Source organism: Gigantopelta aegis, chromosome 4 (genome assembly GCF_016097555.1).
Source record: "Gigantopelta aegis isolate Gae_Host chromosome 4, Gae_host_genome, whole genome shotgun sequence".
NCBI classification, from domain to species: domain Eukaryota; kingdom Metazoa; phylum Mollusca; class Gastropoda; order Neomphalida; family Peltospiridae; genus Gigantopelta; species Gigantopelta aegis.
This window is the reverse complement of record NC_054702.1, coordinates 36,780,619-36,793,916: the sequence shown is the minus strand read 5'-3', so window position 1 is coordinate 36,793,916 and position 13,298 is coordinate 36,780,619. Positions and strand designations below refer to the sequence as shown.

Below are 13,298 nucleotides of genomic sequence, written 5' to 3'. Positions count from 1 at the left end.
GTACAACAAAAATCTTTTGTGGAAATGCTTTATAATGAAAATGTTGCATAATAAAAATGCTGTATAATTTAAAAAAAGCTAACCCTTTAGAAAAGCCACCTCCAAACATCTCAATTTCGTCCTCAAAGAAATCTTTATCTCGACCCCACTTGTTGGCTTTGCGCCCATAGCGCCCGCCACCTCTGTCGTTGTCATGTGGCGACTCCTGTTCTATCGTCTGCATGTCAAACACTGCAGAATGGCTAATACCTCTGAAAAACACCAGTGAACAATATTTCAATTAAGTGTATTAATAATTTACCATCATAGTACTTCCGGAAGACCAGAATGACCAATACACCCTTAAAAACTACAGTGCACAACACTTAAAGGGACATTCCTGAGTTTGCTGCAATTTTTAAGATGTTATCGACTAACAGAGACTTTTTAATAATTGTAATTACATATCAAATACATTTTTCTGCATAAAATTTTAGTGGCTGTATATTAAACATGTACTGATGGTTCTAATATTTATACTAGGTTAAATTTCATTTTATTTCCTAAAAAAAAAAAAAAAAAATCGTATGTACAAAATTATTTGAAAACAAAATCCAGTTCGAGCTTCTTACAAATATTAAGACGACCAAAAACGCATTGAATATACAGACACTAATATTCTAAACAAGAAAATATATTTAATATTAAGTTTAATCGTAGAAATATTTTATTAGTTAGAAACATCTTATAACGCAGCATACTCAAGAGTGTCCCTTTAAATTAAAATTATTCGTAGTTAAATAAGTAACCGTTTAAAGCACTTTTAATATGCTCTATACCATATGCAATGACTTTACTAGTTAGTATTTCCCTGACCTGTTCACTGTATGAATTTTCATCCATTAAAAACTCTGGAATACTTTGACAAAAAGTAGGGAGTTCAGAGCTTCTAGATTATCGTAGCCCCACTCCCATGGCTAGTGATATTCAATGTTCGGCTAGTAAATAAGTACTATTGCCTTGCCCTATGGCTAGAGAGAAAAAGGAGGTCAAATGTTAGTTAAATTCTATTTTGTTTAATATATGAATATCCTGCCCCAACCCCCCAATGTTAGTGTTTTTAAGCTCTATCTCCTTCTATCTGATTTGTATTATTATTTTGTTAAGATGTATTAACTTAATGTAAAGTAGGGCTAGTGATTTTTTTAATCGCGGCTAGTAAATTTTTAACATGATTGATCCTATGGCTAGTGGATTTTATAAAAATTCTAGAAGCCCTGGAGTTACTGCAATCTTGTCACCAAAGAACAAGGACAGGAACAGGTGTTGAATAAGCCTAAAACCACAGGATATTCCCTTTGGAAATAATACCATGAACGAATGACTGCTAAAACTTTCCTATGATCACATGATATGAATGGGAAACCATATTACAGGCCAAGAAATAACCTAATTTCGGCTTCCTTCTGGGCTCTAAATTCAATGGTCACAACTGAAACATAAATAAATTCCATCTTTGACAGAGTTATGGCCCTTGAATAAATCCCCTTTGAATGTCAAACGTGATCTGGCTGTACCGGCCTCGGTGGTGCAGTGGTTAAGCTATCAGACTACAGGTTGGTAGGTATAGGGTTCGCAGCCCGGTACCGGCTCCAACCAAAAGCAAATTCTTTAGGGCTCAATGGGTAGGTGTAAGACCATTACACCATCTTCTCTCTCACTAACCAACTAACCCACTGTCCTGGACAGACAGCCCAGATAGCTGAGGTGTGTGCCCAGGACAGCATGCTTGAACCTTAATTGGATATAAGCATGAAAACTGAGATGAAAATGAAATGATCTGGCTGTAAGTAGATGTTAAAAATGGGTAAATCCCCATGAAAGTCAAACTTGATCTGTGAATGTACAAAATAAATCTATACACAAAATTTCAGGGACAGATGGACAGACGGACAGACACGAAACCTATAGTTCACTCTGGTTGGACTGGTAGGGGACTAATAAAGAATTCATCCACCATTCTTACTTATTGCCAGCAAACCCCATGCCCAGTCTTTCAAACTGTACTGCTTTCTGTGGATCAGCCGCCTTTAACTTGTCTTCCTGTTTTTTGCGTTCCAAACTCATATCTTTGTAGGCTAGTCTCATGGAGGCCCTATAAGAAAAAAAAAAGGAAAAAAAATCTAAACCCAATATTCTAGTCACAAGTGATTTTAATTTTCTACTAAGTTGATACCACAAAACACTATACACACTTTGGAGAAAATAACCTTATATTCCAGATTCTTATCTTTACAAATTCAGTTTTCTCGCTGGGTGAAAATTAAAGGAGGGCGGCCACGCGGCACTACACCCTTCAAAAAAAAGAAAAGAAAAAGAAAGAAAAAAGGAAAGCTTGGTTACCATATATCGTTGTGTGTTGGTTGGTCGACTTTGTGGAAAAACATACTCCTTATTTTGCCTCTCATTATTTGGTTACAAAAAAGTTTATTCAAAATACAAGCCAACTCATGTTGTCAGTCTGACATGCATTCGCGGGCAATTCCGGTTTTGCTGTACCGATCAAAGTTTTAATATTATTTTAATAAAGATTTAAAACAATAAAGATGTTTGTAAAGTGATCCCCTAATGTGGGATTAATAAAACAGAGAGAGAGAGAGAGAGAGAGAGAGAGAGAGAGAGAGAGAGAGAGAGAGAGAGAGAGAGAGAGAGAGAGAGTGTGTATAAGATTAGGATTATATGTTGGTCTGGATGTTTTAATCCTGTGACCTCAGGCAAGCACTTTACCACCAGTGTTTCTGTCAGAAAGAAATTTTTGGGTGTGGTACTATGGAATTAAATGCAACCAGTCAACAAGGGGTATGAGAGGCCTTACCCAGAAAGAAAATGGGTTATGTTTAGGGTTAAGAAAATTATACATTAATGACAAGAGTAATTAATTTTGTCAATAAGGTTTTGGTTTTTTTAATCTGCCAAAAAAATCTGGGTATGGCACCATATCCATAATACCCTCTGACAGAAACCCTGACCACTGAGCTACATCCTGTTCTAACAATTACAGAAAAAATGTGATGCCCAATATTAATATCAAGAGAGAAAAATTAAGCAAGTTACATTTGTGTCTCCTGTTCTTCTTTTGTTTTGACATTTTTAACTTCGTTCATCTTGACCAAGTCTTCGCGCTCCTTGTCCAGCTGCTGGGCTCGGTTCTCAATCTCATTGAAGTTGGTCTTCACTCTCTGAGCTCCAAACCCACTCTTCTGCAAATAATGAGTAAAGTTAAAGTTTGTTTTGTTTAATCACACCACTAGAGCAGCTTCATTTATTAATCATTGACTATTTGATGTCATAACTGACAAAAATAGATAAATCGTCATGAAAGTCAAACTATATACCAAATTTCAGCTCAACATCTCAATGCATTGCGAAAAAAAAACATCCGGAATTTTTTTTTTCTTATCTCCTAAGTTCAAGGGCTATAACTGTCAAAAATGGGTAAATCGCCATAAAAGTCAAACACAGCATTATGAAATATTAGGGTCTTGTGTGGCCTCGCTAGATCCTCTAAAATAGTAACATTTTCACATTTACAATATCTGGATGAACACTCACTCCTTTCCTTGCTGCTGCAGTTTTCTTAGCTCCAATAATTGTCTTCCTCGGCTCGGCAACTGCAATAGCCTCAGTTGGGGACATACTCAAAACGTGGTCCACTTTTGGTCCTTCATTTGGGTCTATGTCTATAGGAAAGAAAAGAATGTTGCTTTAACAACAGCTGAGCACATTACAAGCATATTTGGTGCCTAACGTCATATAATGGTTATTTTTACATTTGGCTATTTGTTGCCACATAGGTTACTCGTACTGAATAGCAGGAAGTGATGTTTTTATATGAACTTCCCGTAGACAGGACAGCATTATTATATAATTCTGAAATGTATACATTCTTTTTATGTAATACAATGAACGAATGTTTACCAATACCCAAGCAGTTTTTGTAATTCCATATTTCATCTGTACTACAAATGTATCAAACTGAAAGAAACATTAACCCATGATGCAAGAGAAGATTGTAGCTATATTCGGACCAGTCCACTGTTAGAGGAGGAAATGCAAATAGGTTGAGGTCAGGTCACAGAATAATAATTTTTAAAAATATATATAAATTGCAAATAGGTCGAGAGGTCAGGTCACAGAATAATAATTTTTAAAAATATATAAAAATTACATTTCATTTTGACAACACAATTTTGATGTCACCTTTTGTACTTCTAGCATTTCCGTTGCTAACAGGTTTTGGAGTGGAGAAAAGCTTTTCGCCGTCAGCAATTGAAGCGGGAACTGGCTCTTCTATCTTGGTGTGTGCATTAAAGAAATCCTCTTCTTTCTCTCTCGGTGATGTAGGCTCTTTCACTGAATCTATATGAAGCTGAAATGTACATGAACATCTTAAAGCATTTAGTCTGGTAAAACCATGAAACGGATATAAAACAGAGTATAAAGCAGAAATGTCTTTGAGCTGTCACATAAATGTACAGACAGGACGGATAAACATAATGTTATATAACCTCAGTACCATTTGTTACTCAAAGAGAGAAGTGAGTAAAATGTTTTAACATTTAATTATTACAAAAATTAAGCTAAAATAAGTGTCTCGCCTACCATAGATGTATTCAGTATAACTCAGTTACATCCATAGATGTGCATGTTAATGTGTGTCATTGTTAAAAAGAAATATGAATTAAATATTAAATACTTTAAAAAAATTAAATTACAAAAAAAAACACACAGGGCTAGCTCTGGCACTCACCAAATTTACCAATTGCGAATTTTGAAAGTTGTTGGCAAATTTTATTTGAATTTGGCGAAATAATTTCATGTAAACATTGACATTTTTTAGAAAGTAACTGGAAAATTCTACAATCTTTGAAGTTTAATAGATATTTGGCGAAACATTTTGCTCACTCAGAGCTAGCCCTGCCACATTAATTTTTGTTTATTTTGTAACATGCATTCAGACAAACATTTACAGATGTAAGTATAAACCAAGTTTTATTGTTCTAAGATTTACAGTTTGTAAGAAAGACCATAAAGGAAAAAACTTGACAATGAGCTAAACATTAAACAATTTTAATTGAAGTGAACAAGATATCAACAAGCATAGTGATAAACAGACACAAGTGCATCTATAAATAGGGATGATTTTGTTCAGTATCGCGTCACGATTCGCTATTCAAGTTTCAGAGATCACTACTCAATTTTAAAACATTAAACAGTAGCTGCTAGTCAATTTTAACTTGATTAGAAATGTTGCTAATCAAAAATTTTAAAAACAAAGTGTTCCCTGTATAAACAACCAATATTCATTTGTCTAGGACTTAAATCGTTTGTGAGAAATGGAGTTAAATGCGAAACCATAATGTTGGAGGTAAAAGCAAAAGTTGAAGCATGTGCCAGAAAAGACAAAAAATTACTATAAAATGATATTGTTAATACTTCTCCCCCGTATGGTTGATAGAATGTTCGAAACATGCAGGAAAATTATTTTATAGTGAAATATAGGGTTCTAGATTATGGTAGTTCCACTCCTGTGGCTAGTGATATTCAATGTTGGGCTAGTAAATAACTATTATTACCATCCCTGACGGCTAGTTAAAAAAAAGTTGTCAATTGCTGCATTTAATTCTTATTTTGTAAATATGAACAGTGTTTCATCTGGAACTTTTTTTTGTCAAAACGTCAACTTAAAAAAATATATTCTGAAAAAACATTTGAATATGGCACCTTACCCGTTTTACCCTCTGGCAGGAACTCTGATCAATATCCTGGCCCCACTAATACCTTCCCAATCTTAGTGTTTTTAAACTCTATCTCCCTCTTTGGGGATATATCTGATTATAACTATTAGTAAGATTATGTTTACTTTAAAGTAAAATGGGGATAGTGGATTTTTAATCATGGTTAGTAAAAAAAAAAAAATTAATTACTGATCCCATGGCTAGTGGATTTTATAAAAATTCTAGAATCCCTGCTGAAATACTTCCAAATAATGTTAAAGTTTGTTTTGTTTAATGACACCACTAGAACACACTGATTTATTAATCATCGGCTATTGAATGTCATTAGGTAATTTTGACATATATTCTAAGAGAGGAAACCCGCTACATTTTTTCATTAGTAGCAAGGTATGTTGTATATGCATAATCCCAGACAGGACAACACATACCATAGCCTTTGATATACCAGTCGTGGTGCACTGGCTAGACTGAGAAATAGTCTAATGGACATGACGGGAATCGATCCTAGACTGACCGCAGACACTTTTTTAAAATCCAATTATTTTAGGTCTAACATTAATTCATATAAAAGATCCATTGTTACTAATGGACAATTTTAACAGGTTTCCTCTCTAAGCCTATATAAAAATTACCAAATGTTTCACCCATGTAACTCGTAATCTAAGAGCATTCTGTGTGTGAGTGCTGGACTCTAAGTGAATACCTTTGTCCCATGTAATTTAAAAGCATTATGTGTGTGAGTGCTGGGCTGTAAATGAATACCTTTGTCCCATGTAATCTAAGAGCATTCTGTGTTTGAGTGCTGGGCTCTAAGTGAATACCTTTGTCCCATGTAATTTAAAAGCATTCTGTGTGTGAGTGCTGGGCTGTAAATGAATACCTTTGTCCCATGTAATCTAAGGGCATCCTGTGTGTGAGTGCTGGGCTGTAAATGAATACCTTTGTCCCATGTAATCTAAGGACATTCTGTGTGTGAGTGCTGGGCTCTAAGTGAATACCTTTGTCCCATGTAATCTAAGGGCATTCTGTGTGCGAGTGCTGGGCTCTAAGTGAATACCTTTGTCCCATGTAATATAAGGGCATTCTGTGTACGAGTGCTGGGCTGTAAATGAATACCTTTGTCCCATGTAATCTAAGAGCATTCTGTGTTTGAGTGCTGGGCTCTAAGTGAATACCTTTGTCCCATGTAATTTAAAAGCATTCTGTGTGTGAGTGCTGGGCTGTAAATGAATACCTTTGTCCCATGTAATCTAAGGACATTCTGTGTGTGAGTGCTGGGCTCTAAGTGAATACCTTTGTCCCATGTAATCTAAGGGCATCCTGTGTGTGAGTGCTGGGCTGTAAATGAATACCTTTGTCCCATGTAATCTAAGAGCATTCTGTGTTTGAGTGCTGGGCTCTAAGTGAATACCTTTGTCCCATGTAATTTAAAAGCATTCTGTGTGTGAGTGCTGGGCTGTAAATGAATACCTTTGTCCCATGTAATCTAAGGACATTCTGTGTGTGAGTGCTGGGCTGTAAATGAATACCTTTGTCCCATGTAATCTAAGGGCATTCTGTGTGCGAGTGAGAAGCTTCTCTCGGTACAGATGAGCCGCCCGACTATGGTATTTCTTCTGGGCGTCAGTCGAGTCGCATCCATGTTGATGGAAAAACGCATACTGAAATCACATTATCTTCTTTAAATACGAATACATACATGTATGCAAGCAATATCAAGTACAATTTACAAGATTTGACTATGGCTGTTTATTTTCAGAATCTCATTTTCCTAATAATGTAATATACATCTATAATCACCTTTTTTTTCATTCTATGGAATTTACTACAAAGTATTTATTTCTGAGTTGATTGTTTTGCAACTTGCATACACATTTTTTTTCTTCTTCTTATTTCCAAAACACTTTTACTTGTCTTCTTACGTCATACTAAACTGAAATTATTAACAAAATACACTTTTACTTCTTACGTCATACTAAACTGAAATTATTAACAAAATACACTTTTACTTCTTACGTCATACTAAACTGAAATTATTAACAAAATACACTTTTACTTCTTACGTCATACTAAACTGAAATTATTAACAAAATACACTTTTACTTCTTACGTCATACTAAACTGAAATTATTAACAAAATACACTTTTACTTCTTACGTCATACTAAACTGAAATTATTAACAAAATACACTTTTGTAAAAGGATGGGACAGACTGTAGCTGTATTATTAAAAATATGTTATATAATTTGATGGATAGCACAATTTTTAACTTTAATCTCTTTAAACTTTTACTTAATATTTCCTCTACCTTTTACAGAAATAAAAATGACAAAGCTACACCACATAGCTCACACAACTGTTTTTAATATGAACAGCATCACCAGGTCCACTCAAATGTCATTTTGTACAGCCCTACAATTGTAATAACTTTAGCCACAATGCTTCCTTATTACTGAAAAGTTGCAATAAGAAATTGGTGTTGGACATTTTTTGTTGGACGAAGCATCAGCTTGTGTTTAAAACAAATGTAATCGTAAAAACATATACCCCAAATGATGGTGACTATAATATCAAAGCCAAATTGTGGATACTTATTGCATACCATACAAAGGCAAAACCATGGATTCACGAAGTCAATGTCGTCAACATTTGTATAGTTTAATTACAGTTAAAATCAATTATGATTTTTTGGTATTAGTTGCATTTTATTTTGCATTTCGTCAATACACACAGCAGATGTTTGTTATTGTAAATGAACTCATATATACTCACAGCATTGGCATTGCCGCCAACCTGCATCGCCCGTAGTTGAAGCCATGTCCAGTTCGTGTCCAGCTGTGTTGATCTGATGAACGTGATGTGGACACCGAGTGACCGGTGGACAGCTGAGCAGTCGATACACAGAAAGACACCGTATGTCACACTGGCCCATGTTGGGTTACTGTGATTACAGTCAAAACATTGCTGAAAAGAAAACACAGTATTTATTCCGTATATGCAGTCACATGTAGTTTCCTAAACAGCTGTTTATACATACATGCATATATATTTAAATAAGAATTGACCACAATTATTTTTCTGTGCATGCAACTATCAACTGAGAAAACAAAGTTGACTCTGTACAAGTGGAATATATGATTAATGTTCTTATGATCCTAAAGCCTAGATCACATTATATGACTCTAGATCACATTATATGACTCAACTGAACTGTTGTATTCATTTAAAAAACAGTCGTTTGCGACTGATTTACAGGTGGTCCCGACGTCATTTACCACGGACCGGCCTCGGTGGCATCATCGAGGCAGGCCATCGGTCTACAGGCTGGTAGGTGCTGGGTTTGGATCCCACTCGAGGCATGGGATTTTTAATCCAAATACCGACTCCAAACCCTGAGTGAGTGCTCCGCAAGGCTCAATGGGTAGGTGTAAACCACTTGCACCGACCAGTGATCCATAACTGGTGCAACAAAGGCCATGGTTTGTGCTATCCTGCCTATGGGAAGCGCAAATAAAAGATCCCTTGCTGCCAATCGGAAGAGTAGCCCATGTAGTGGCGACAGCGGGTTTCCTCTCAAAATCTGTGTGGTCCGTAACCATATGTCTGACGCCATATAACCGTAAATAAAATGTGTTGAGTGCGTCGTTAAATAAAACATTTCTTTCTTTCTGTTGATATATATGCTTGGCAATTTGTTAAGAAATGGGATACTGATGTGCAAAGCCGACGTTCTTAATGCAAGGCTCAGACTACCAACTGCCAACAGAATGTTGGCCAACTTTCTGCTGTCACAACTTTTACGACGGTCCAGTTGTGTGGTCCGTAACCATATGTCTGACGCCATATAACCGTAAATAAAATGTGTTGAGTGCGTCGTTATAGAAAACATTTCTTTCTTTCTTTCTTTGTCCGGTGGACTAGTGAAAAATTCTGCTTATTTCTATCACTGCAATATGTCACACAAGCAGCTGTCTGTCATGCAACTTTAAATTTACATGAACCATCAGTTGATTAAATGTGGTAAACCATGCATGCTAAAGCCTAGATCACATTAGGTGTTATTAGGACTAAATTGGATAGTTTTATATATGGCAACACTGAATGTCAATACACAGTCACGGTAGCTTGAATTTTTTTTTATGCTTAGAAAATAACGATTTCCCGGGAGAAACGTTTTTCCCGCGGGAGACTTGATGAAATACCGGGAGTCTCCCGCGGAATCCGGGAGGGTTGACAGGTCTGCTTCCCACAGGCAGGATAGCACAAACCATGGCCTTTGTTGAACCAGTTATGGATGCCTCAACTGGGATCTGAACCCAGTACCTACCAACCTGTAGACCGATGGCCTAACCACGACGCCGGTCCACCGGACAAATACATTTAGAAATGTACTTGTCCGCCAAAGTTTTCACTTGTCCAAATAAATGTTTTATTCAAGTACCAGGATGTTTTTGATTGCTCAAAATAAAACTGCACTAAAAATTTCTACTTGTCCATTGGACAACCACCAAGGCACATTTTGCTTGTCTGAAAGTGCTTATTTCTAACACTGTATTATACCTTGCTATACTTGTTCACAAAATTAACACTTTGTAAATATGGATAGATTTATGCATCATTCTAACTTATGACATGGTTGAGTATAGTCCAAACTGGTAGAATATTATTTTAATTAATTCTGAAACCTAGAACAATTTTCATGAAAAGTGCACCGGCTTTTTAGTTTTTATTAGTTAATAGCAAGTTAGTTCTAAATGTACATGTGTGTATGTATGTATAGTGTCAGACAAATGAACTAAGCAGAATGAGTCCCCAGGGCTCGAATTTAACGAAGGCACCAACGGCAATTGACATTGTTGAGATATAAATTGCCATAGGTAGATAGCATCACCGACGGCACTTTTGTTTTCGGCAAGTATTTTCACTTGACAACAATGATGTCGCTATTATTGGGAATAACGGACATAAATACTGGACAGCTGGCCACAAATGCCTGTAAGTAAACGCAACTTTTTCAATTGTTTTTGCCTAATTTTAATCAACATTAACTGATCTAAAATATTATATAATTGAGAAAAATCCATGAAAATAACACTTATTGATTCAAATATGAACTTTATTATAAATGTATTTATAAAACATTGAAGTGAATTTATGTGAGTAAAAATTATAAACTTGTACCCACTGAAAGTGTTTTTTATCAAAAATTAATCTGGTAGTCTAAAGGTTAACTGACATTTGTAAGAATCGCAACACAAGCTAAGGTACTGTTGATAAATATAGACTGACAGCTAACCCGGAGAATGTATATAACACACTACCTGTTTATTCGGCCAAGGTAAATAATGACTGCTACCCACATGACTGTGCGGTTTCAGAGGAATAACTTACATTAAATAAACACAATGGCACTTGATTATTCGTCCACTATTCAGTTTAGACGGGTAAAATGTTTATGTCAAAAGATACGTTGTCCACATCGAATCATCGGGCTTGCTCAGGTCTATTAATAGACATGGGAATAGCATTTTCATAACGTACTGCATCAAACTGCGTCAACACTAGTGCAAGGCCCACATTAAGTGAATATCTTTCTACGTACGTTTTGGACTAATTAAACAGAGAAATACTTCATTTTGCCTCACCACTAATGTTAAGTTTGTGACTGCCAAAGCTTGACAAATGACAAATTTGTGCTGGACCCCGTCTGTGACCAACCAGTTATATCCAGGCTTGGTTTCATCCAATAGCCAGGCCATATTTTAGACAGCAAAATGGAGGGGTTTTTTCCCCACCTAAATTTGGCTCACGTTGCCAAGTTATTAGCTGTTGTGAGAAATCAAAGTAATATTTTGGGCTAATTCGATTTCAGAAAACAATTTGCACCGACTACACCGACTTGTGTAGTGCTACAACATACCACCTTGTAGTTTTTCTTTGGCTCCAGACTGTACATCAACATGACGCATTATTTGCAGTGACCAGCCAGGCAAAAAATACTTATTAATTTTATTTTAATGTTACAATGACATATTAATTGTCACTTATTTAATATTATCATGTTTAAATGAACATATTTACTAGTTTTACTTAAATTTTATAACCGGAAGTAATTCTCAGCATTTGGTAATTTGAACAGTCTTTAATTCGGAGACTTTCCGGATGAATGCTGAATGTAGCAAAACACTACGAAATGTACCAATAAATGTTCACTTTGCCTACTTTTATCAAACTTCTCCGTTTCTCCTGGGTACGGATAAGTCAGGATAATCTAACGTCATAGCGCGTCATGATATAAACGCGAACGTGATATTAATTATGTCATGTACTACGAAGGCTTCCACCACTCATCAGTCTCATGAAGAGTTTTCCACAAAAAAGTAAAATGGCAAATGGTAGAAAAATGCATGTATTATGCCATATTATGTGATCTCAGTGAAGTTGATGACATCGTTACAGTCATGTACGTGGAATGTGTGTCACTACATTCACGATTTGTGTCTGGACAAAATTTTGGGCAAATGTGATGGTAATTATAAATTAAAGGTAGGAGAGTAATTTATTGTGATAAAGGCATAATGATAATCCATTAAACCACAAGGTCTAAAAAAACAGATTTAACCATTATTAATAAACAAGTTTTTTAAATATATGTTTTTGAATTAGGTTTCACTGAAACTGTCAGGAAAATTCTGTCTTAACAGTAAGGTAAGGTTAAAATCCTACAACATATAAAATGAATGAATAAATTAAATACACGTTTGATATGAATTATGACACCTCTTAACTCAAGAACTTGTAGCATATGCGTTTTTACAAACCAATTCTATAAATTATCTTGTTCAGTTACAAACTATTTAATCGAATAATATATAACAACGACATAGTCTATGCCTGGTGTTATAGGCAACACTTACTTTGTTTGCGGGAATAGATCGTAAACGTTTAAAAATTGTAGTAATGTCTGCTTTACTTGGTTGTTCAGCCATTTTGATGACGTTTCTCTAACTTGTCATGTGACCGGTGTTAATGTAGATTATACCCATTATTAGATGTTACCGGAAATTAAATAAAAAGTTTTTAAATCTACGTCAATTTTGTAAAAAATAAAATTTCTAACTAGTATGTATAATATATTAGGCCACATAAAATAATAATAATAATAGTAATAAAAATGGTGAGCGTCCACACCCACTCGTAAAGGCCACACACAATTTTTTTAATCATACCATATGTTTTGAAGTTATGACCCACTGCTATTATCAATGTCACTCTTCAAGAACTAAGACCATTGAGAAAAAATGCTGAAATTAGCATTTTTAAATTAAAAATATATCTTCAAAATCCATAATAAAATAACAATACTAAGAAAAAAAAAAAGCTCACCAACTACTTTATTTAACATGCGGTTTTAAAAAAAAAAAAACCAAACAATAAAAATTGCTTATTGTATTAAAATTTCTTAATATTTATAACCATATTGGTATATAGGCTAGGCCCAATGGAAAATAATAATAATA

At 35.1% G+C, this 13,298-nt stretch overlaps 1 protein-coding gene across 3 annotated transcripts in view; it reads right to left on the bottom strand.

The window, feature by feature from the left end:
* The window catches only part of LOC121370489 (ADP-ribosylation factor GTPase-activating protein 2-like), a 35,028-nt gene extending 22,226 nt beyond the window's left edge, over positions 1-12,802 (bottom strand). For all 3 annotated transcript variants that reach the window (XM_041495752.1, XM_041495751.1, XM_041495753.1), the window contains exons 1-8: positions 12,696-12,802; positions 8,551-8,742; positions 7,307-7,438; positions 4,240-4,408; positions 3,592-3,719; positions 3,094-3,239; positions 2,006-2,134; positions 84-251 (exon numbers count right to left, since the gene is read on the bottom strand). In XM_041495752.1, the coding sequence (XP_041351686.1) occupies positions 84-251; positions 2,006-2,134; positions 3,094-3,239; positions 3,592-3,719; positions 4,240-4,408; positions 7,307-7,438; positions 8,551-8,742; positions 12,696-12,767 (1,136 nt within the window). In that variant the 5' untranslated portion in view covers positions 12,768-12,802. The remainder of the gene's footprint in view (positions 1-83; positions 252-2,005; positions 2,135-3,093; positions 3,240-3,591; positions 3,720-4,239; positions 4,409-7,306; positions 7,439-8,550; positions 8,743-12,695) is intronic.
* Between the last annotated feature and the right edge of the window lie 496 nt (positions 12,803-13,298).